Source organism: Maylandia zebra, linkage group LG8 (genome assembly GCF_041146795.1).
Source record: "Maylandia zebra isolate NMK-2024a linkage group LG8, Mzebra_GT3a, whole genome shotgun sequence".
NCBI classification, from domain to species: domain Eukaryota; kingdom Metazoa; phylum Chordata; class Actinopteri; order Cichliformes; family Cichlidae; genus Maylandia; species Maylandia zebra.
Genome location: NC_135174.1, coordinates 1 through 24781, shown reverse-complemented (window position 1 = coordinate 24781; position 24781 = coordinate 1). Strand labels below are relative to the sequence as shown.

At 37.5% G+C, this 24781-nt stretch overlaps 1 protein-coding gene and 1 long non-coding RNA gene across 2 annotated transcripts; both read right to left on the bottom strand.

Annotated features, from left to right (window-relative positions):
• Positions 1 to 1463: 1463 nt before the first annotated feature.
• Positions 1464 to 6409, bottom strand: LOC143419761 (sarcoplasmic/endoplasmic reticulum calcium ATPase 1-like). Its single transcript, XM_076887130.1, has 10 exons — positions 6341 to 6409; positions 5958 to 6181; positions 5621 to 5841; positions 5336 to 5532; positions 5161 to 5246; positions 4953 to 5086; positions 4725 to 4842; positions 4497 to 4614; positions 4172 to 4217; positions 1464 to 2126 (listed from the first exon to the last, which is right to left on the bottom strand). Exons 1-9 carry the CDS (start codon positions 6348 to 6350, stop codon positions 4213 to 4215), a joined length of 1113 nt encoding a protein of 370 aa, XP_076743245.1. The 5' UTR covers positions 6351 to 6409; the 3' UTR covers positions 1464 to 2126; positions 4172 to 4212.
• A 13237-nt stretch (positions 6410 to 19646) lies between these two features.
• LOC143419929 (uncharacterized) lies at positions 19647 to 21412 on the bottom strand. The gene is made up of 3 exons (XR_013099955.1): positions 21254 to 21412; positions 21034 to 21137; positions 19647 to 20929 (listed from the first exon to the last, which is right to left on the bottom strand). It is a non-coding gene; the product is annotated as an uncharacterized LOC143419929 (long non-coding RNA).
• Between the last annotated feature and the right edge of the window lie 3369 nt (positions 21413 to 24781).

Here is a 24781-nt window from a genome sequence, read left to right as displayed (position 1 = left end):
TGACAAGTCCATCTCTCCTTTCATGAGAAAAGGTGCACTATTAAATTAAAGATATGCAGGAAAGTCAATCTCAGTCGCCAGTGAGTGCCTTACGTAGGGCAGTTAAAATGTCATGAACACCTATATTTGTCTCAGACACACAAATATCTTCATGTAATAATGTCACAAGGTTAAATCAACTTGTGAACAGTCTGAGCTCCTCAAAGGCAGCAATTACTGCTCTGCTACCTGTCCTTCAGTGCAGGGGCACCCCCTAGAGGTCCCTGGATTTTGAGCTCTCGCTTCTATTTTATTTATACATTACAACAACTTAACACTCAAATGAATAAGTCTGTTGGCAGATATTAACTAGAGTCGATTTAAAGTTTTGGAGGATTTTTAGTTCAAACAAGGCATCGTTAGCCTGGGCTTCTGCAACAATTATATGGTCAGTTTTTCCCCCTCACTTTTAACAAACCAGTCATTAAGTATTTAATCAGCACAATATAATTACATCTATAAACAAAGATACAGTTTTGGGAGTTTTACCTCTGTACACATCACAGTGGATCTTAACTCAAACAGTCAAGATGTAACTGAAATGCAGACGTCCAGGTTTTTAAAAAAGTATGGGGCTAAACATTACAGCTAGTCATACAGATAACCTCACATTTTCACAGGCTTAAAATGAGTTTAACAAACGTACATGATTTTAAATAAAAGGATTGTTTGATAAGTTCTGAAATTTCATGGCCTCAAGAAACTGCTTGTCAATCAATCATCTAATGACTACATATAAAAATGGCTGAAAAACATCCGGAGCAGTTCAAGCTGGAATTCTGCACTTTGCAGTTTTTGATTTAAAATCCACAGTGATACAAAATGTGAACAGTGTTTACACGCATGTTGTATGTTACATGTTATAATTTAATAAATGTATTTAGCGGTAAATGAGACACTGTGTGGGCATTACATATGACTGTTTTGGAAAACATTTTTTAAGCACCAGTCAGTTATTCATTTGTGCAAAAAAACAAAAAAAACAAAAACATTGATAGAGGCTTTAGCATAAATTTTCCAACTTAACAAAATTGTCTTCCTTTTCATATGCAGGTGAAGTGGGTGACTGGAAAAACCATTTCACAGCTGAGCAATCAAAGCTGTTTGATGAAGACTATGAAAAGCAGATGAAGGACGTCGACATACCGTTCAGGACCCTCATCTAATGGATCCGGGGGTTTCTGGAATTCGCCGTGCAAACCAAAGACTGATGACTGTCGCTGAGCCACGCTTAAACAGCAGAAGCGAAAAACAAAAAAAATCCGTCATGGGCTAAAAAAACCAAAATAGTTGCTATAAAATTAAAATGGTTTGACTCACATTTAATATGTATGGATGTTGAACACTGTAATCACTCATCCTCGTGGCATTTCCAGAGGAGGTCATCTAAATGTACTCCCAATAAAAACATGCTCCACAATAAATTCACAAGTTTTTAATCATCACTTTATTGCAGCTTATCAAGTAAACAATATATAAGACCAAAAGTGTTGTGACTGAGTAGACATGCCCATTTTATGTCACGAGACCTCCAACTGAGTCCGCTGACCGCATGGTCATAGAGAGCGCTGGCGGCTGAAAGCAAGTGGTTTTTCTGCCCATATGAAGTCATTTTAAACAACCCTACACCACACTGTACAGAGCCCAGCTAAAGCAGGGAGGCTGCACAAGACACGAGCAACGAAGACTAGAATCAAAGTAATGAGCTGGAAAGTCAGTCATATGAAAATGGACAGAGGACGCAAAAACACAACAGCTGAGAATATCCAAGGTTAACAAAAAAAATAATCACCTTTAATACATACTTTACTTCTTAGAATAAAATCATAAATATTACTGCTTTATCTGGTTAATCAGGATACTTCCCCTCATTTTAATTCAATCTCCTTCCTTATACAGAGACTATTTTTATTGCAGATTTTAAACAAATTTTATTGTTTGTTTTTTTTCCATAAGGTTTTCTTTTTTCAGTCTTTTTCTTCTTTATGGCTCCCCTCTCTGGCTGTGATCTTTCTCTCTCCTCCGCTTCTTTCTCTTCAGCCCTGAAGATCCTCTTCTTCTACATCTCTATTTAACTTCTGTACCTGCTGCAGAGACCAGAGACACGTGATTTGGTAAACAAAGGAAAACTACGTGATTTCTCGTGTGATAAGAAGAATGACACTTTGATAGCGTCTCTCAAACTTAAAGTGACAGGGCTTCACAAAATTCAGTTTGTGTACAGCTCAATATGGCATGCAGAGGATCAAAGGACGTCACAAGCATAAAAACATATTAAAACTACAAAATACAAGCAATGCATCAGAAATACATACATATAAACAGACACCTGCGCACGCGCACACACACACACAGACACACAAATACACAGTGCTTAAAAATTTATAAGACCACCAAGGTAAGGGTGGTCAGCTGCCCTAAATTAACAGTTTTGTTAGTTTACTAAAATATTTTTTAATATTTCTGGTCTGGTTAATCAGCCTTTATACACAAGCCCTTTAATCAAAATGATATTTTTGATGCTAAAAAAGAAATATTGTCATTCGTGTATTTATAAATTTACTGTTTTACAAAATAATAAAGCACATTATTACTTCAAATGCCAGTTACTTACTGAGGACTTTACTTACTTTTTTGCCAGTACAGTTATTTTTTTACATTGCTGAACAGAAAATTAGCTTCAGTGTTTAATAATAATGGATTGGATTTATATAACGCTTTTCAAGGCACCCAAAGCGCTTTACAATGCCACTATTCATTCACTCTCACATTCACACACTGGTGGAGGCAGCTACGGTTGTAGCCACAGCTGCCCTGGGACAGGCTGACAGAAGCGAGGCTGCCATATCGCGCCATCGGCCCCTCTGGCCAACACCGGTAGGGTAAAGTGTCTTGCCCAAGGACACAACAACCAGGACAGAGAGCCCAGGGATCGAACTGGCGATCTTCCGGTTACAGAAGCGCTTCCCAATCCCCTGAACCACAGTTACCCTCACTTAGCTTTTGACTTCTCAGTCAGGTCTGGTGTGTTGGCTCAAATTAGAACATGAACTTGGTTAAACCCCCCAAAGAAATGTAAAAACTTTACAGATTTGTAAAATAGTTGTGTTTTCTTAAATTTCTTAAGCACTTTATCTGTAAGCAATACATAAAATTAAATTCTGCACAAAATCCTGTTGAATATAAACAGAAATATGAAAACAAACAAACTTTGACACGACAGAAGTAGGAGGCCAACATGATACTGACAAAGACAAAATGCACATGCTCTTTATTTACCAGACCACTAAATGTGGCTGAGCTCACTCGTAGGCTGTATAGCGATCTATTATTTAGTGGAAACATTAGCTAAATGTCTCATTAAAAAGGTGTATTTTAAGAACTGCTTGAAATTATTGTTAGACTTCATATTTGAAGGTAGGTTCCAGAGTTTGAGGGTTTAAACATAAAAAAAGCTACATCCCCGATTTGTCTTCATAAGGAGAACAAAGAACAGTTTCACAGTATGACTTTCTTTCAGAAATATAAGCTAGTTTAAGAAGTTTAAGACAATTTAAGCCTTTATTTACAAGGGAGAGCATTTTAAATGTGGGGCTTACTTTATGAAAAAGTCACTGTTATTATTTATAAGCTTCATATAAACATGTAATAAATTATTTTGGAGTTTATTGCAGCTCTAGAGGAAAAAACTACACATAATGCTAACAGTAAAAGAGATTAAGAGTAAAATCTGTTGACAAAGGGAACAATTAATACTCACACAGACCTTTTATCTGCTTACAGCTATATCATAAAGTGCTAAGAAAAAACATTTGTTTAATGTTTATATAATGATTATAAAAGGTAACCTTGGTGAGATACAAAGTGATCTACTCACCTGCTCACGGTGATCTCACGAAGAAAAAAACAAAAACCAATAAACAGAAACCTCAGATCAACACACTCGAGGGTCTCCCCATACAGAAGTCATGATACCCAATGTTTTTCAATTTGATTTTCAATGAATGAGTAGTGAGGAGACCCCGGAGGTCACAGTGATAACAGCTTGAACACATTGAAATAACAACAAATACACAAACAGACAAACAGTCTCTACACAGCGCTACACACTGCAGTGTGAGCCTTGGAATACCTTGGTTTAGTTACAGGTTAATGGTGATGGGTTGGCTGAATTTAAGCTGGAAATGGACAAAAACAAACGGGTTACGTGAGTTAATGATGAATGGAGAGAAGTGAAAACAGGCAGATTAAAAACACAGAATCAAACCTGATTGAATTAAAATGAAATTAGATAAAGGCTAGGTTAATTTTAATAAGTTAAAATATTAATAAATAGTCTGAAAAGATGATGGTAGTAATGCATGAATGATTAAGTAAAACTATTATCTGTTATCTTAGGAACTGGGACAGATCTCTGTTTATTTTTGTTCTTGTGGATTTATAAAAGTGCTGCTTACCTTCAACGTAGTTGCGGGCGAAGAACTTCAGCACCTCATCAATGGCAATGACGGGGAAGGAAAGTTTCAGGACCACCAGCCACTGCTCCACTGACAGATGGGTCAACTTGAAGATCATCTTGAGAGGAAAAGAATGGAAGTCAGATGAAGCTGAACCCCACGGAGGAAATCCACATAAACTAGAGCTTCTAAAACAAAAAAGATTTTCAAACTGAACTTCTGACTCACAGGGAGAGGATCAACATAGATGATCATGAAGTGCAGGGACATGGACAGGGTCATGGCAGAGAGCAGCCAGAAGTTGCTCCATGGGGGCATGCGCACCAGAGACTGATTCTCAGACAAGCTTGAAGAGGAAGAAGAAGAAGAGATGTGAGAGCAGAATATATCTGTTGCATGAAGAAACCTTTTTTTTTTTACAAGCTACATCCTCCTCTATCACATTCAAAGAAGTACCTGTTAAGAGCATTGCACATCTCAATGGTGACCAGTACAGACAGGGCCATGGTCATGGGAAGAGCAGCCTCAAAGATTTCACATTCCAGGCCTTCAAAGTCCTCGTTCTCATCGTGGCACTGCATGAAGTGTGACTGCACGGATAGGAAGTAAAATCAGTAAATTTCTACATCTGTGTTTAGTGGAAAGCAACAGGAAAAACACTCACCAGCTGATAGTAGGTGACCCCGGGGCCAGTGGGGTCGTAGATGAACCACCAGGCAGCGCCACCAACAGTGGCAGCACCGACATATCCTGTTAGTGTAGGTGGATCGTGTCAGTGTAGACAACTGTTGTACCTACTTTCAATCAAAATCCATACAAACTCACCCAGTTCCACTTACCACCAATGGCCATGTATCTGAAGAACAGCCAGATCAGAGGCTCCTTGGGGGAGCGTGGGGGTTTGCCCATGATGTCCAGATCAGGTGGGTTGAAGCCCAGAGCAGTGGCGGGCAGACCATCAGTCACCAAGTTGACCCAGAGCAGCTGGACGGGGATCAGAGCTTCGGGCAGACCCAGAGCAGCGGTAAGGAAGATACTGAGGGAGGGTAATGGGCTGAAGTTAAGCCAGAGACAAAAAGAAAGATGTGTAGCTGTACAGAGTGTGTGTCAAACAGGTCACTCACCAGACGACCTCACCGACGTTGGAGGAGATGAGGTAGCGGATGAACTGCTTCATGTTGTTGTAGATAGCTCTGCCCTCCTCAACAGCAGCCACAATGGAAGAGAAGTTGTCGTCAGCCAGGACCATCTCAGAGGCAGACTTGGCAACGGCAGTGCCAGAGCCCATGGCGATGCCGATCTCGGCCTTCTTCAGGGCAGGGGCATCGTTCACACCATCACCAGTCTGCGGTTGGAGGAGATGAAGTATGCATTAGACAAACCAACCACCAGACAACACTTTAACACAACCTCTGTGTCGGTAACAGGTTTAGTTTGCATCCTGCACTGCTGGGCTCTTACCATGGCAGTGATGTCATCAAAACCCTGGAGGAACTCAACGATCTTGGACTTGTGGGACGGCTCCACACGGGCAAAGCAGCAAGCCCTGCGCACAGCCTCGGACTGCTCGTGGAGAGGCAGATCATCAAACTCACGTCCGGTGTAGGCCCTGCCGGAGACATCCTCGTCCTCGCCGAAGATGCCAATGCGACGGCAGATAGCGATAGCAGTTCCCTTGTTGTCACCTGACACATGGAGAAGGAGAAAATGAGTGGAAACCTTGTAAAAAGGACAGTTTCCGGAGAATAAAAACAACTTTGTATGATTGTGTATTAGCAGAACAGAAAGATCCGATTTTCTGATTATAAGAATGGTATAATAAAAAAGCTCTCCATGACACTAACCAGTGATCATAATGACACGGATTCCAGCAGCTCTGCACAGCTCAATTGAGCCAGTGACCTCCTTACGAGGGGGGATCCAGCTTAGGGCTGCTCGATTATGGCAAAAATGATAATCACGATTATTTTCACTGAAATTGAGATCACGATTATTTGACGATATTTATTTAACCCTTTAAGACCTACTATAGAACCAAGTCCACCAGAGCTTATATTATTTTTTTTACATGCTGCAGTGCCATTTGTGGGAGCATTTCAAGTTGCTATACATCAATACAACTGTTATAGCCCATATTTTAATAATATGTATGCATTAAGTCCATAGTAATTACATAAATTGCAAAAAAGTGCAATAAACTACAAAAAAAATTGAAAATCGCTTTTGTTTTGTTTACATATATTTCTACTTGGAGAAATTTAAGAGGCTTATCCCTCAAAACTTTAAATACAATAAAGTTGCAAAAAATAGTTTCCCACCACAGGAAATTTATTTTGAGTGTCTTCATAGTTTTATTTTGGAGATACAGCAATTTTTATATACTGCAGGAAAAACAAAAAACAATCCTATGATGCAGATTTGCAAAGAAAACAGCAGGTGCATCATTTCACTGTGGGAAGTGTTACGAACAGCTGATAGGAACGGCAAAGCGTGTTTCTGGAATATTATGTTTTTGTTCCTGCAAGCGCTTTTTATGCAATTTTTGCAAAGCTATATGTGGAACGAAACCGTGACCGAGGACAAGCTGATGGCATCAGATGTAAGTACAACTCCTCCGGTTTCATATGCAAAACAAATTATTGCGCTAGCTTACAGGGTTCAGGTTCTACAGGGATTTAAAAATAGTTACGCAAAACGGAGCGTGCTGCTCTGACCGGCTTAAAGGGTTAACAATAACTTTAAAAAAACTAGAAAGTGCATTTTCTGAAGAAACTGCAGTGTGAATGCTTGAATCTGAATGTATGCACTGAAATGAATTAATTGCTGAATTTTGAGTTAAAACTTTTTTAATGACATAAAAAAAAAAACAAATTTAACCTGAAAACAAAAGTGCTGAACTGCTAAAAGCTGAAGGTTACACAGAAGAAGAAGTTGGAAAAAAGCTGAAAATGTTTTAAATGTAAATTAGAAAACCCTAAGAAATGAGAAAAGAACATTTAGAGTCAGAAAACATCTGAAAGAACATTAAAAGGTCATATTCTTTGAATCACTGAATGACTAAAATGTGATCCCTCCACTTGGACACACACAGTTTAAAAAGTTTACATCTCTGAGCTTTGAAAGACAAGATGTTGGAAAAAGAACAACGATGGCGACGTTTTGAGGGTAAAATGATGGCTTTAACACTGTGGACACAGCAGCAGTTGAAAGAGAAGTGTTTAATATGAATCTTGGCAGAGTGGCAGAGAGAGCTCGTTAAGCAGGCAGGTGTGAGCCTGGTTGCTATAGTGACCGCACCCAATGGCTCCATACACACGGACACAGACATGCACCTCACTTTTGCTGCTTAAAATGAACAGAAAAGTCAGGCCGAAACAAATCGTTCCCAAATGAAAAGTAAAAGTCGTATTGACAAAATTCTTTCACTGTGAGCGACAGCAATGTCTAGTCTACCAAATTCTCAGTTTTCATGTCTGTGGAGTTTATTATATGGACGTGGTGACAGTGGAAAGACACCATGCTCTTCTGATTTTCAAACGAACCTTCTGAGCCATTTTAACATTAGAGTCTATGGAAGAGTTGGAGGGAGGAGGCTGTGCATTGGTGACATTTATGAAAGAACCATAACACCTAGGACAATAGTAAACACATTGGATGAAAGAGGACAGCCATGGCTACGTTTTGAGGGTAAAATCATACCTGTAGAGCAAACGCTGCGGACACAGCAGCAGTTTTAAAAAAGATTTTAAGATTATTTTTTTTGCTCCTCTCACTCTAGCAGTTGAGCTGCCTCACTCTAGCCCCAACATTCCGTCCCATACACACCCATTATAAACTCTGAAACGGGTGAAAAAACATCATGAAACTTAAACTGGAACTGAAGAAAAAGTATAATAGATATTGAAAAGATAAATGCAAGTTGAATAGTTGAATGTCTTGTCTTCGTTTTAAAGTTTGAATGGTGGCTCTATGTCAATGTATGTGGAAGTAGTAAGAGTTTAAAAATGAGTAAGTTGAATGAGGATTTGAAGGGTCTCCCCATTGAAATACATTATAAATTTTTGTTGAATAAAGTTGAATAAAATTAAAAATATAAATGTTAAAAATATGAAAAATGGAAGCAGTGTTGTCCAAAAGAATAGGAATCTAACGGTGTTGGAATGGTTTTTCTAAGTTGAACGGTTTTGAAGGAGTAGGATTACAAAAAACGTACGGAATACAGAATAAAATATAATAACTAGAAAGTGCATTTTCTGAAGAAACTGCAGTGTGAATGCTTGAATCTGAATGTATGCACTGAAATGAATTAATTGCTGAATTTTGAGTTAAAAATATTGAATGAGATTAAAAAAAAACAAAAAAAAAACGAATTTAACCTGAAAACAAAGGTGCTGAACTGCTAAAAGCTGAAGGTTACACAGAAGGAGTTGGAAAAAAACTGAAAATGTTTTAAATGTAAATTAGAAAACCCTAAGAAATGAGAAAAGAACATTTAGAGTCAGAAAACATCTGAATGAATATTAAAAGGTCATTCTTTGAATCACTGAATGACTCAAATGTGATCCCTCCACTTTGATCCACACAGTTTAAAAAGTTTAAATGTCTGAGCTTTGAAAGACACTGTGTTGGAAAGAGAACAATAATGGCGACATTTTGAGGGTAAAATGATGGCTGTAACACTGTGGACACAGCAGCAGTTGAAAGAGAAGTGCTTAAGATGAATCTTGGTACAGTGGCAGGCAGAGCTCGTTAAGCAGGCAGGTGTGAGCCTGGTTGCTATAGTGACCGCACCCAATGGCTCCATACACACGTACACAGACATGCGCCTCACTTTTGCTCCTTAAAATGAACAGAAAAGTCAGGGCGAAACAAATCGTTCCCAAATGAAAAGTATAGGTCGTATTGACGAAATTCTTTCACCGTGAGCGACAGCAGCTTCTAGTCTACTGAATTCTCAGTTTTCATGCCTGTGGAGTTTATTATATGGACGTGGTGACAGTGGAAAGACACCATGCTCTTCTGATTTTCAAACGAACCTTCTGAGCCATTTTAACATTAGAGTCTATGGAAGAGTTGGAGGGAGGAGGCTGTGCATTGGTGACATTTATGAAAGAACCATAACACCTAGGACAATAGTAAACACATTGGATGAAAGAGGACAGCGATGGCTACGTTTTGAGGGTAAAATCATACCTGTAGAGCAAACACTGCGGACACAGCAGCAGTTTTAAAAAAGATTTTAAGATTAATTTTTTTGCTCCTCTCACTCTAGCAGTTGAGCTGTCTCACTCTAGCCCCAACATTCCGTCCCATACACACCCATTATAAAATCTGAAACGGGTGAAAAAACATCATGAAACTTAAACTGGAACTGAAGAAAAAGTATAATAGATATTGAAAAGATAAATACAAGTTGAATAGTTGAATGTCTTGTCTTCGTTTTAAAGTTGGAATGGTGGCTCTATGTCAATGTATGTGGAAGTAGATACAGTTTAAAGAGGAGGAAGTTGAATGAGAATTTGAAGGGTCTCCCCATTGAAATACATTATAAATTTTTGTTGAAAAAAGTTGAATAAAATTAAAAATATAAATGTTAAAAATGAGAAAAATAGAAGCAATGTTGTCCAAAAGAATAGGAATCTAACGGTGTTTGAATGGTTTTTCTAAGTTGAACGGTTTTGAAGGAGATAGATTACAAAAAACGTACGGAATACAGAATAATAATAAAATAGAACTAGAAAGTGCATTTTCTGAAGAAACTGCAGTGTGAATGCTTGAATCTGAATGTATGCACTGAAATGAATTAATTGCTGAATTTTGAGTTAAAAATATTGAATGAAATAAAAAAAATAAAAAAAACGAATTTAACCTGAAAACAAAGGTGCTGAACTGCTAAAAGCTGAAGGTTACACCGAAGAAGAAGTTGGAAAAAAGCTGAAAATGTTTTAAATGTAAATTAGAAAATCCTAAGAAATGAGAAAAGAACATTTAGAGTCAGAAAACATCTGAATGAATATTAAAAGGTCATATTCTTTGAATCACTGAATGACTCAAATGTGATCCCTCCACTTTGATCCACACAGTTTAAAAGTTTAAATGCCTGAGCTTTGAAAGATACGGTGTTGGAAAGAGAACAATAATGGCGACAATTTGAGGGTAAAATGATGGCTGTAACACTGTGGACACAGCAGCAGTTGAAAGAGAAGTGCTTAAGATGAATCTTGGTACAGTGGCAGGCAGAGCTCGTTAAGCAGGCAGGTGTGAGCCTGGTTGCTATAGTGACCGCACCCAATGGCTCCATACACACGTACACAGACATGCGCCTCACTTTTGCTGCTTAAAATGAACAGAAAAGTCAGGCCGAAACAAATCGTTCCCAAATGAAAAGTAAAAGTCGTATTGACGAAATTCTTTCACCGTGAGCGACAGCAATGTCTAGTCTACCTAATTCTCAGTTTTCATGCCTGTGGAGCTTATTATATGGACGTGGTGACAGTGGAAAGACACCATGCTCTTCTGATTTTCAAACGAACCTTCTGAGCCATTTTAACATTAGAGTCTATGGAAGAGTTGGAGGGAGGAGGCTGTGCATTGGTGACATTTATGAAAGAACCATAACACCTAGGACAATAGTAAACACATTGGATGAAAGAGGACAGCGATGGCTACGTTTTGAGGGTAAAATCATACCTGTAGAGCAAACGCTGCAGACACAGCAGCAGTTTTAAAAAAGATTTTAAGATTAATTTTTTGCTCCTCTCACTCTAGCAGTTGAGCTGCCTCACTCTAGCCCCAACATTCCGTCCCATACACACCCATTATAAACTCTGAAACGGGTGAAAAAACATCATGAAACTTAAACTGGAACTGAAGAAAAAGTATAATAGATATTGAAAAGATAAATACAAGTTGAATAGTTGAATGTCTTGTCTTCGTTTTAAAGTTTGAATGGTGGCTCTATGTCAATGTATGTGGAAGTAGATACAGTTTAAAGAGGAGGAAGTTGAATGAGAATTTGAAGGGTCTCTCCATTGAAATACATTATAAATTTTTGTTAAATAAAGTTGAATAAAATTAAAAATATAAATGTTAAAAATGAGAAAAGTAGAAGCATTCATGTCCAAAAGAATAGGAATCTAACGGTGTTTGAATGGTTTTTCTAAGTTGAGCGGTTTTGAAGGAGTGAGATGCCAAAAAACGTACGGAATATATAATAATAATAATAATAATAATAATAACTAGAAAGTGCATTTTCTGAAGAAACTGCAGTGTGAATGCTTGAATCTGAATGTATGCACTGAAATGAATTAATTACTGAATTTAAGTTAAAAATCTTGAATGAGATAAAAAAAAAAAACCCGAATTTAACCTGAAAACAAAGGTGCTGAACTGCTAAAAGCTGAAGGTTACACAGAAGGAGTTGGAAAAAAACTGAAAATGTTTTAAATGTAAATTAGAAAACCCTAAGAAATGAGAAAAGAACATTTAGAGTCAGAAAACATCTGAATGAATATTAAAAGGTCATATTCTTTGAATCACTGAATGACTCAAATGTGATCCCTCCACTTTGATCCACACAGTTTAAAAAGTTTAAATGCCTGAGCTTTGAAAGATACGGTGTTGGAAAGAGAACAATAATGGCGACAATTTGAGGGTAAAATGATGGCTGTAACACTGTGGACACAGCAGCAGTTGAAAGAGAAGTGCTTAAGATGAATCTTGGTACAGTGGCAGGCAGAGCTCGTTAAGCAGGCAGGTGTGAGCCTGGTTGCTATAGTGACCGCACCCAATGGCTCCATACACACGTACACAGACATGCGCCTCACTTTTGCTGCTTAAAATGAACAGAAAAGTCAGGCCGAAACAAATCGTTCCCAAATGAAAAGTAAAAGTCGTATTGACAAAATTCTTTCACCGTGAGTGACAGCAATGTCTAGTCTACTGAATTCTCAGTTTTCATGCCTGTGGAGTTTATTATATGGACGTGGTGACAGTGTAAAGACACCATGCTCTTCTGATTTTCAAACGAACCTTCTGAGCCCATTTTAACATTAGAGTCTATGGAAGAGTTGGAGGGAGGAGGCTGTGCATTGGTGACATTTACGAAAGAACCATAACACCTAGGACAATAGTAAACACATTGGATGAAAGAGGACAGCGATGGCTACGTTTTGAGGGTAAAATCATACCTGTAGAGCAAACGCTGCGGACACAGCAGCAGTTTTAAAAAAGATTTTAAGATTAATTTTTTTGCTCCTCTCACTCTAGCAGTTGAGCTGTCTCACTCTAGCCCCAACATTCCGTCCCATACACACCCATTATAAACTTTGAAACGGGTGAAAAAACATCATGAAACTTAAACTGGAACTGAAGAAAAAGTATAATAGATATTGAAAAGATAAATACAAGTTGAATAGTTGAATGTCTTGTCTTCGTTTTAAAGTTTGAATGGTGGCTCTATGTCAATGTATGTGGAAGTAGATACAGTTTAAAGAGGAGGAAGTTGAATGAGAATTTGAAGGGTCTCCCCATTGAAATACATTATAAATTTTTGTTGAAAAAAGTTGAATAAAATTAAAAATATAAATGTTAAAAATGAGAAAAATAGAAGCAATGTTGTCCAAAAGAATAGGAATCTAACGGTGTTTGAATGGTTTTTCTAAGTTGAACGGTTTTGAAGGAGATAGATTACAAAAAACGTACGGAATACAGAATAATAATAAAATAGAATAAAGATTACAACAACAATACTGTGAATGCTTTTCAAGCATTCACACTAACTAGAAAGTGCATTTTCTGAAGAAACTGCAGTGTGAATGCTTGAATCTGAATGTATGCACTGAAATGAATTAATTGCTGAATTTTGAGTTAAAAATATTGAATGAGATTAAAAAACCCCCCAAAAAAACGAATTTAACCTGAAAACAAAGGTGCTGAACTGCTAAAAGCTGAAGGTTACACAGAAGAAGGAGTTGGAAAAAAACTGAAAATGTTTTAAATGTAAATTAGAAAACCCTAAGAAATGAGAAAAGAACATTTAGAGTCAGAAAACATCTGAATGAATATTAAAAGGTCATATTCTTTGAATCACTGAATGACTCAAATGTGATCCCTCCACTTTGATCCACACAGTTTAAAAAGTTTAAATGCCTGAGCTTTGAAAGATACGGTGTTGGAAAGAGAACAATAATGGCGACAATTTGAGGGTAAAATGATGGCTGTAACACTGTGGACACAGCAGCAGTTGAAAGAGAAGTGCTTAAGATGAATCTTGGCACAGTGGCAGGCAGAGCTCGTTAAGCAGGCAGGTGTGAGCCTGGTTGCTATAGTGACCGCACCCAATGGCTCCATACACACGTACACAGACATGCGCCTCACTTTTGCTGCTTAAAATGAACAGAAAAGTCAGGCCGAAACAAATCGTTCCCAAATGAAAAGTAAAAGTCGTATTGACGAAATTCTTTCACCGTGAGTGACAGCAATGTCTAGTCTACTAAATTCTCAGTTTTCATGCCTGTGGAGTTTATTATATGGACGTGGTGACAGTGTAAAGACACCATGCTCTTCTGATTTTCAAACGAACCTTCTGAGCCATTTTAACATTAGAGTCTATGGAAGAGTTGGAGGGAGGAGGCTGTGCATTGGTGACATTTATGAAAGAACCATAACACCTAGGACAATAGTAAACACATTGGATGAAAGAGGACAGCGATGGCTACGTTTTGAGGGTAAAATCATACCTGTAGAGCAAACGCTGCGGACACAGCAGCAGTTTTAAAAAAGATTTTAAGATTAATTTTTTTGCTCCTCTCACTCTAGCAGTTGAGCTGTCTCACTCTAGCCCCAACATTCCGTCCCATACACACCCATTATAAACTCTGAAACGGGTGAAAAAACATCATGAAACTTAAACTGGAACTGAAGAAAAAGTATAATAGATATTGAAAAGATAAATACAAGTTGAATAGTTGAATGTCTTGTCTTCGTTTTAAAGTTTGAATGGTGGCTCTATGTCAATGTATGTGGAAGTAGATACAGTTTAAAGAGGAGGAAGTTGAATGAGAATTTGAAGGGTCTCCCCATTGAAATACATGGGAAATTTTTGTTGAAAAAAGTTGAATAAAATTAAAAATATAAATGTTAAAAATGAGAAAAATAGAAGCAGTCATGTCCAAAAGAATAGGAATCTAATGGTGTTTGAATGGTTTTTCTAAGTTGAACGGTTTTGAAGGAGATAGAGTACAAAAAACGTACGGAATCCATAATAATAAAATACTAGAAAGTGCATTTTCTGAAGAAACTGCAGTGTGAATGCTTGAATCTGAATGTATGCAGTGAAATGAATTAATTGCTGAATTTTGAGTTAAAAATTTTGAATGAGATAAAAAAAAAAAAAAAAAAACAACCTGAATTTAACCTGAAAACAAAAGTGCTGAACTGCTAAAAGCTGAAGGTTACACAGAAGAAGAAGTTGGAAAAAAGCTGAAAATGTTTTAATTGTAAATTAGAAAAACCTAAGAAATGAGAAAAGAACATTTAGAGTCAGAAAACATCTGAAAGAATATTAAAAGGTCATATTCTTTGAATCACTGAATGACTAAAATGTGATCCCTCCACTTGGACCCACACAGTTTAAAAAGTTTAAATGCCTGAGCTTTGAAAGATACGGTGTTGGAAAGAGAACAATAATGGCGACAATTTGAGGGTAAAATGATGGCTGTAACACTGTGGACACAGCAGCAGTTGAAAGAGAAGTGTTTAAGATGAATCTTGGTAGAGTGGCAGGCAGAGCTCGTTAAGCAGGCAGGTGTGAGCCTGGTTGCTATAGTGACTGCACCCAATGGCTCCATACACACGTACACAGACATGCGCCTCACTTTTGCTGCTTAAAATGAACAGAAAAGTCAGGCCGAAACAAATCGTTCCCAAATGAAAAGTATAGGTCGTATTGACGAAATTCTTTCACCGTGAGCGACAGCAGCTTCTAGTCTACTGAATTCTCAGTTTTCATGCCTGTGGAGTTTATTATATGGACGTGGTGACAGTGGAAAGACACCATGCTCTTCTGATTTTCAAACGAACCTTCTGAGCCATTTTAACATTAGAGTCTATGGAAGAGTTGGAGGGAGGAGGCTGTGCATTGGTGACATTTATGAAAGAACCATAACACCTAGTACAATAGTAAACACATTGGATGAAAGAGGACAGCGATGGCTACGTTTTGAGGGTAAAATCATACCTGTAGAGCAAACGCTGCGGACACAGCAGCAGTTTTAAAAAAGATTTTAAGATTAATTTTTTTGCTCCTCTCACTCTAGCAGTTGAGCTGCCTCACTCTAGCCCCAACATTCCGTCCCATACACACCCATTATAAACTCTGAAACGGGTGAAAAAACATCATGAAACTTAAACTGGAACTGAAGAAAAAGTATAATAGATATTGAAAAGATAAATACAAGTTGAATAGTTGAATGTCTTGTCTTCGTTTTAAAGTTTGAATGGTGGCTCTATGTCAATGTATGTGGAAGTAGATACAGTTTAAAGAGGAGGAAGTTGAATGAGAATTTGAAGGGTCTCCCCATTGAAATACATGGGAAATTTTTGTTGAAAAAAGTTGAATAAAATTAAAAATATAAATGTTAAAAATGAGAAAAATAGAAGCAGTCATGTCCAAAAGAATAGGAATCTAATGGTGTTTGAATGGTTTTTCTAAGTTGAACGGTTTTGAAGGAGATAGAGTACAAAAAAACGTACGGAATCCATAATAATAAAATAGAATAAAGATTAGAAGAACAATACTGTGAATGCTTTTCAAGCATTCACACTAATAACTAGAAAGTGCATTTTCTGAAGAAACTGCAGTGTGAATGCTTGAATCTGAATGTATGCACTGAAATGAATTAATTACTGAATTTAAGTTAAAAATCTTGAATGAGATAAAAAAAACAAAACCCGAATTTAACCTGAAAACAAAAGTGCTGAACTGCTAAAAGCTGAAGGTTACACAGAAGGAGGAGTTGGAAAAAAACTGAAAATGTTTTAAATGTAAATTAGAAAACCCTAAGAAATGAGAAAAGAACATTTAGAGTCAGAAAACATCTGAATGAATATTAAAAGGTCATATTCTTTGAATCACTGAATGACTCAAATGTGATCCCTCCACTTTGATCCACACAGTTTAAAAAGTTTAAATGCCTGAGCTTTGAAAGATACGGTGTTGGAAAGAGAACAATAATGGCGACAATGTGAGGGTAAAATGATGGCTGTAACACTGTGGACACAGCAGCAGTTGAAAGAGAAGTGCTTAAGATGAATCTTGGTACAGTGGCAGGCAGAGCTCGTTAAGCAGGCAGGTGTGAGCCTGGTTGCTATAGTGACCGCACCCAATGGCTCCATACACACGTACACAGACATGCGCCTCACTTTTGCTGCTTAAAATGAACAGAAAAGTCAGGCCGAAACAAATCGTTCCCAAATGAAAAGTAAAAGTCGTATTGACAAAATTCTTTCACCGTGAGCGACAGCAGCTTCTAGTCTACTGAATTCTCAGTTTTCATGCCTGTGGAGTTTATTATATGGACGTGGTGACAGTGGAAAGACACCATGCTCTTCTGATTTTCAAACGAACCTTCTGAGCCATTTTAACATTAGAGTCTATGGAAGAGTTGGAGGGAGGAGGCTGTGCATTGGTGACATTTATGAAAGAACCATAACACCTAGTACAATAGTAAACACATTGGATGAAAGAGGACAGCCATGGCTACGTTTTGAGGGTAAAATCATACCTGTAGAGCAAACGCTGCGGACACAGCAGCAGTTTTAAAAAATATTTTAAGATTAATTTTTTTGCTCCTCTCACTCTAGCAGTTGAGCTGCCTCACTCTAGCCCCAACATTCCGTCCCATACACACCCATTATAAACTCTGAAACGGGTGAAAAAACATCGTGAAACTTAAACTGGAACTGAAGAAAAAGTATAATAGATATTGAAAAGATAAATACAAGTTGAATAGTTGAATGTCTTGTCTTCGTTTTAAAGTTTGAATGGTGGCTCTATGTGAACGTATGTTGAAGTAGTAAGAGTTTAAAAATGAGTAAGTTGAATGAGAATTTGAAGGGTCTCCCCATTGAAATACATGGGAAATTTTTGTTGAATAAAGTTGAATAAAATTAAAAATATAAATGTTAAAAATGAGAAAAATAGAAGCAATGTTGTCCAAAATAATAGGAATCTAACGATGTTTGAATGGTTTTTCTAAGTTGAACGGTTTTGAAGGAGTAGGCTTTCAAAAAACGTACGGAATACAGAATAAAATATAATAATAAAGATTAGAAGAACAATACTGTGAATGCTTTTCAAGCATTCACACTAATAATAACTAGAAAGTGCATTTTCTGAAGAAACTGCAGTGTGAATGCTTGAATCTGAATGTATGCACTGAAATGAATTAATTGCTGAATTTTGAGTTAAAAATATTGAATGAGATTTAAAAAAAACAACAAAAAAAAAACGAATTTAACCTGAAAACAAAGGTGCTGAACTGCTAAAAGCTGAAGGTTACACAGAAGAAGGAGTTGGAAAAAAACTGAAAATGTTTTAAATGTAAATTAGAAAACCCTAAGAAATGAGAAAAGAACATTTAGAGTCAGAAAACATCTGAATGAATATTAAAAGGTCATATTCTTTGAATCACTGAATGACTCAAATGTGATCCCTCCACTTTGATCCACACAGTTTAAAAAGTTTAAATGCCTGAGCTTTGAAAGATACGGTGTTGGAAAGAGAACAATAATGGCGACAATTTGAGGGTAAAATGATGGCTGTAACACTGTGGACACAGCAGCAGTTGAAAGAGAAGTGCTTAAGATGAATCTTGGTACAGTGGCAGGCAGAGCTCGTTAAGCAGGCAGGTGTGAGCCTGGTTGCTATAGTGACCGCACCCAATGGCTCCATACACACGTACACAGACATGCGCCTCACTTTTGCTGCTTAAAATGAACAGAAAAGTCAGGCCGAAACAAATCGTTCCCAAATGAAAAGTAAAAGTCGTATTGACAAAATTCTTTCACCGTGAGTGACAGCAATGTCTAGTCTACTGAATTCTCAGTTTTCATGCCTGTGGAGTTTATTATATGGACGTGGTGACAGTGTAAAGACACCATGCTCTTCTGATTTTCAAACGAACCTTCTGAGCCATTTTAACATTAGAGTCTATGGAAGAGTTGGAGGGAGGAGGCTGTGCATTGGTGACATTTACGAAAGAACCATAACACCTAGGACAATAGTAAACACATTGGATGAAAGAGGACAGCGATGGCTACGTTTTGAGGGTAAAATCATACCTGTAGAGCAAACGCTGCGGACACAGCAGCAGTTTTAAAAAATATTTTAAGATTAATTTTTTTGCTCCTCTCACTCTAGCAGTTGAGCTGTCTCACTCTAGCCCCAACATTCCGTCCCATACACACCCATTATAAACTTTGAAACGGGTGAAAAAACATCATGAAACTTAAACTGGAACTGAAGAAAAAGTATAATAGATATTGAAAAGATAAATACAAGTTGAATAGTTGAATGTCTTGTCTTCGTTTTAAAGTTTGAATGGTGGCTCTATGTCAATGTATGTGGAAGTAGATACAGTTTAAAGAGGAGGAAGTTGAATGAGAATTTGAAGGGTCTCCCCATTGAAATACATGGGAAATTTTTGTTGAAAAAAGTTGAATAAAATTAAAAATATAAATGTTTAAAATGAGAAAAATAGAAGCAGTCATGTCCAAAAGAATAGGAATCTAATGGTGTTTGAATGGTTTTTCTAAGTTGAACGGTTTTGAAGGAGATAGATTACAAAAAACGTACGGAATCCATAATAATAAAATATAATAAAATAGAATAAAGATTAGAAGAACAATACTGTGAATGCTTTTCAAGCATTCACACTAACTAGAAAGTGCATTTTCTGAAGAAACTGCAGTGTGAATGCTTGAATCTGAATGTATGCACTGAAATGAATTAATTGCTGAATATTAAGCTAAAAATTTTGAATGTTTAAATTTAGAGAAAATTTAGAGTCAGAAAACCTCTGAATGAATATTAAAAGTTCATATTCTTCTAATTGAAATGAACTTAAAAGATGAACAAACATTCTGGAGAAAATACAAACTTTAATATACAGCATAATGTTTTTCAGCCATATACACATGTGTATATCGTGTTTAATAGTATTACATACATCAATTTGTTTTGTATGTCATAGAAAATAACATAAAAATCTTAAGTCATATTTTACAGCTTCTTTCTGAAAAGGACTAGTAGAATAAATAAAAATAACAAAATTAAATAACTAAATAAAAAATAATAAGCAACATATGAAATACATGAAAATTCAACTTTTAAAACCACATTCCTGAACCTTTAAATTGTGTTGGTTTCTTAAAACATGGCTGAACAGCTGTTTCTATCGGTCTACTTAATCTTCTGATCTGTCTACATGTCTTTTTATTACTCATTCTTCTTTATGTTTTAATGTAAACAGAGTCCACACAGTGGTAAAAGAGAACTGTATTAGAGATTTTTGAGTAAACTCAAATGAAAGCCTAAGGTGGTGACACAGTTTAACACATGCAAATAATCAAATAAAAACATTAGTCCTTTTTGTGAACATGGATAAATAAGTATCAATAGTTTACAGCATTGTTCAGCCATGCCGCTAAATGCTTTTTTTACACATTGTTTTAACCTGGGCTCAGACACGAAGCATTATTATAAATTATAAGTAAATATTATACACAAGGCTTTATCTATCTAAACTCTAAGGACACAAATACGAAAAAAACTATACTTACCAGCTGATACCCCACACTACACACTAGGTGTGCCATGTGACCTGAAACTTTGGTACAAGATCATCATAATCATTCTGTTAACACTGTTTTTTAACACTGTTTGTGTTGCTGTTCAGCAGTTTAAAATGTTTTAGATTGGATTACATGGAATGAATTTGAATTTTCTTGGGGGGTTTTGTGTGTGTTTTGTTCTTAGCAGATTTTTTCTTCCATACTGTTGAATACCAGTTACCACATTTCTGGTCATATGACATCCCGAGTGCCCACTTAAAAAAATCCCCACAGTTAATTCAACATTAAAACAAAATAAAAATATGTTAAATAAATAAAGGTTTGCTCTGTGATGAAATATTAAATAAGCATACATTGTACAGAGCACTAACAATGAAAACAATCCTTTAGCCTGTTGATCAGAGAGAGGCCGTCATTGTATCCATTTAAAACCTGTAATCACAGAGCACAACGTTTCTGTGAAACTATGAAGTCCCATATGATCCTCATCATGTCCAGTGACTTCAGAGTGGATCCTCCCTGTCATCCGGCCAGTGTTTGATGTGTGGCAAGCAGCACAGAAGCAGGATAGCTGAGGACTTTAAAAGAAGAGCAGAAAATAGCAACATATGTAGTTGTAAATGTAAATATCAGTGATACTTGTCTTATCAAAGGGAATAAAATAATGAAAATGTTAACTTACACACTCATTTAGGGAGGATCTTGACACTGCACAGAGGAGGCACAGTCAGTCTGACAATGATGGTGATCTCCAGGGATGTTTTCCTGCAGCAACATTCTTGCCAACTGGCCGTATGATCCAGAGTAGTTGGTTTGTAATAAACAGAAAGGTGTATATGTTAGGTAGTGTGCACTCAGAGCTGGTCCTAAGAAACAAACACATCCTGTAATAAACTGAATACCTGTAGTAGTGCTGCTGCAAATATGAAGCCCTTCTATCATGTGTGGTTTCAAAGAAGGCTCAGTCACAGAAACTGTGCAGTCTGTTCAGTCCTGAGTGTCTCAGCTCTGAAGGGGATGAATCACAGAGGGAAACACCTGAGTACAGACATTACAATACACTCTAACACTCCTAAGGTCAAGTGAAAACACAATTTAAACAGTTTACAAAGAATGAATACATGTTTTCATGGAAATAATGTCATTAACCCTTTTTGTTGTTAGTAAATCTCACCGACTGCTTGTGGGACAAGCTAGAAGGAAGACTTATCACAGAATCTCTCCTGTGCTCCAGATGTGAAGTCTCACGCTCTGATCGTATGGCGATGAAGATGGTGATGATGAAGTTTCTCTGATCTGTGGCATTACAGTTTCTAGCTGCTATGTGCTTCACACTGTTGGATCTTACATGTGAAGCTTGGAGAAGACACAGGAGGACTGTGTCTCTCTTAAAAAGAAAAAAAAAGAAAAACAAAGGAAACCTAACAGGAATGGAACCCCCCCCCCTCAACTCCCACCGTAACCCCCCCCCCCCCCCCCCCCCCCCCACTCAACTCCCCAACCTCACACCATCCAATGTCTATAAAAATGTAGGGTATCAGCTGGTAACAGAAAGCAAGTGTAACATATGTACTACATATGTAACACTGCTGAAACATTTCTGGCCAGAAATGTGCAGTTATCAACCCAGACCCACCCTAATAAATGCACTGGCCGAAACATGATAAAAGCTCATAAAAATTTATGTTTCATAGAAAAATTTGTCCAAAAATATAATCGTATACTTTTGAAAAAGTTTAAAGTTTATAACAAACCAAATAATAACATTTTTGTAAATAGTATTTCAAAATAGAGGCACACATAAAGTGGCTTAACTGTCATTATTGCTGTAATTAGGTTTGTTTGTTTGTTTTTTTAAAAAGCAACCTTTAGTCGTTATTGTTCTCTCAGAAACAATGAAGAAGCTGTTGAACATTTATGTGTTGTGTAGGCAATCCTCTGGTCCACCCTCCCTCCCTCCCAGCCACAGTGAGACTGGGGCAGCCTGGCAGGATGTTGAAGCCTGGCTGCAGAGAGGATATGCCTACACTATTCATTTTAAACTGCTATATTTGATTTTTCTGACATTTATAGGTTACTGTTAGTGAATTTTAGATTTTCTGTAATAAATAAAATTGTCATCTTTTACTGATATCATTACTTAATTCATGTAATTGTATTTTATGTAAACAATTCAAACATTATACTGCAATGCAGGGCGTCAACTTTTAAATATCGCTCTACTTTCTTAAGTCATTCAAAAATATAGAAATTACTTACTGTATTCAAAGATCTAGATCATGAATCATCACAGGACAATACACAGTATACTGGGTCATGGTAACTATGGTATGTCTTCATGACTCCAAAATGGAGACATCGATCTGGCTGAGAAATGAAAATAAGGTCAAGCAGTGTGTTCTTCTCTGTGGTAGGGGCAGTGATGACCTGTGCGTATCCCCTAGACTCAAACAGCTCCAGGATTGGTTTGTTTGCACTGGATAAAACATTCTCATTAAAATCACCACAAACTATGATGGGATGACAGTCCATGATCTCCAATGAGTCTAATAGGCTTACCAGGTTTTTCAGGAATGGCCTCAGAGTGTAGTCTGGAGGTCTGTACACAACTGCAATCAGAGCACTGACTGGTGCTTCAACCTTTAAAGCCAGAAATTCAAGGTCAGTTACATTATGGATGTACTGTTTTTCATGCACTTGAATGTCACTTTTCACATAAACAGCAACTCCACCACCACTTCTGTTAGCCATCTGGGGAAAGTTTGTGTAGGACAGGTGTCTGTTGCGTTTGAACAAATTATAATTTTCCAAGTGGAGACTCTCTGCGACAAAAGAGCCCCGCAGGTGTGTTTCTGTTAGGCACAAAACATCTGCTAGACACAATTCATGGTGACTTTTGATGTCATTAATGTGAGCTGGCAGTCCCTCTGTATTATGATGAACAATGGTGAAAACCTCTGACCTGCTGAGGGTTTGTCTCACGTGTAGAAGAGGCATCATGTCATCAAGGTTGGCTTGTCTCATGTTCTCAAGTGCTGCAGTGATTTCTGGGTTGGTGAATATTTTTTTCTCCTCCATATCAAGAAGATACAGTCCACTGAGAGACGTCACTCTACTGACAGCTACGTAGGCCATGCCGGGCTCAAAAATGCTCTTAAGAGAGACAACAGCTGATGTGGTTGTCATACCCTGTACCTTATGTATTGTACATGCAAAGGCCAGCTTCACTGGGAACTGTCTTCGTACCACTCCTTTCTGCTTCAGATTCTCCTCTGCTCTCTCAATGTACACCATGTCGTCTGCTGGTGTGCGGTTATTCTTTCCAGATGTCTCATTATCCATTTTAAGTCCAAGCTTGATGATGTGTTGGTCGTTTTCAGAGTAAACTACTCTAAGTAGTATTCCAAAAGCTCCATTAACCAAACCATTTTGTATGTCAATGTTTCTGGTGAGCATGACACGAGCTCCTTCTGCAACTTTCAGTGTGTCTGGTAACTCGTTTTTACCTCCTTTGAATGGTCTGTCTTGAAGTGCCATTCTGCCAGTTCTAGGATCCTTTCTAAAATCATCTGCATGGATGTCAATGATATGAGTGTGGAGCAGAGCCAGTGTTGAAGAGTTGTGTGCATCCACTTCTTTATTAGTTGCAAAAATGTGCAACGCATCAGTCGGACAATGGGCTGGTTCAGTTATGGCCTGTAACAACAAATCTCTATCTGCTTCGCAAAGCTCATCCAACTTTCCTTTTACACGAATTCTGTTCAGCATCTCAGCAAAGACAACATCATCTTTCTGACGCATAATCTCGGTCAGAGTGATCATCTGAAAATGCTCCCGCCACAGGTCGATCTCGGATGGGTCGTGCACACAGAGAGGTTTAGACTGTCGCACTGGGGGTAGCTGATAGAAGTCTCCAACAGCAATGACTGACATGCCTCCAAAGGGTCTCCGAGTCCCTTTGATCTGTTTGAGTCTTGCATCTACATATGCAAAGAGATGTCTTGACACCATAGACACTTCGTCAATGACGATTATTTCAGCATTCAAAAGTTCTGATCTGACTTCATCCAGCTGATTGCCAAGTCCCTGAATGGGAGGTTTTAAGCTTCTCGGGAGCTTGAGTAGAGAATGCAGTGTTGTTCCAGAAATGTTAAATGCTGCAGTCCCAGTGAAAGCAGTTAACAGGACAGTGGGTTTTGATATGTCAACGTCGTCTGCATATCTGGGCACTTTGCTCAGTATCTTAGATGCTTCTGAGTAGATGCATTTGATAAGATGTGATTTTCCTGTTCCAGCACCACCATTAATATAAAAGAAAAACTGCTCTGGATTTAGAGCACAGACTCTTTTAATGCACCAGTCTCTAACTGCATAAAATATGCAGGCTTGCTTCTTATTCAGATTCTGAAACATCTGACGTAACAATGTGG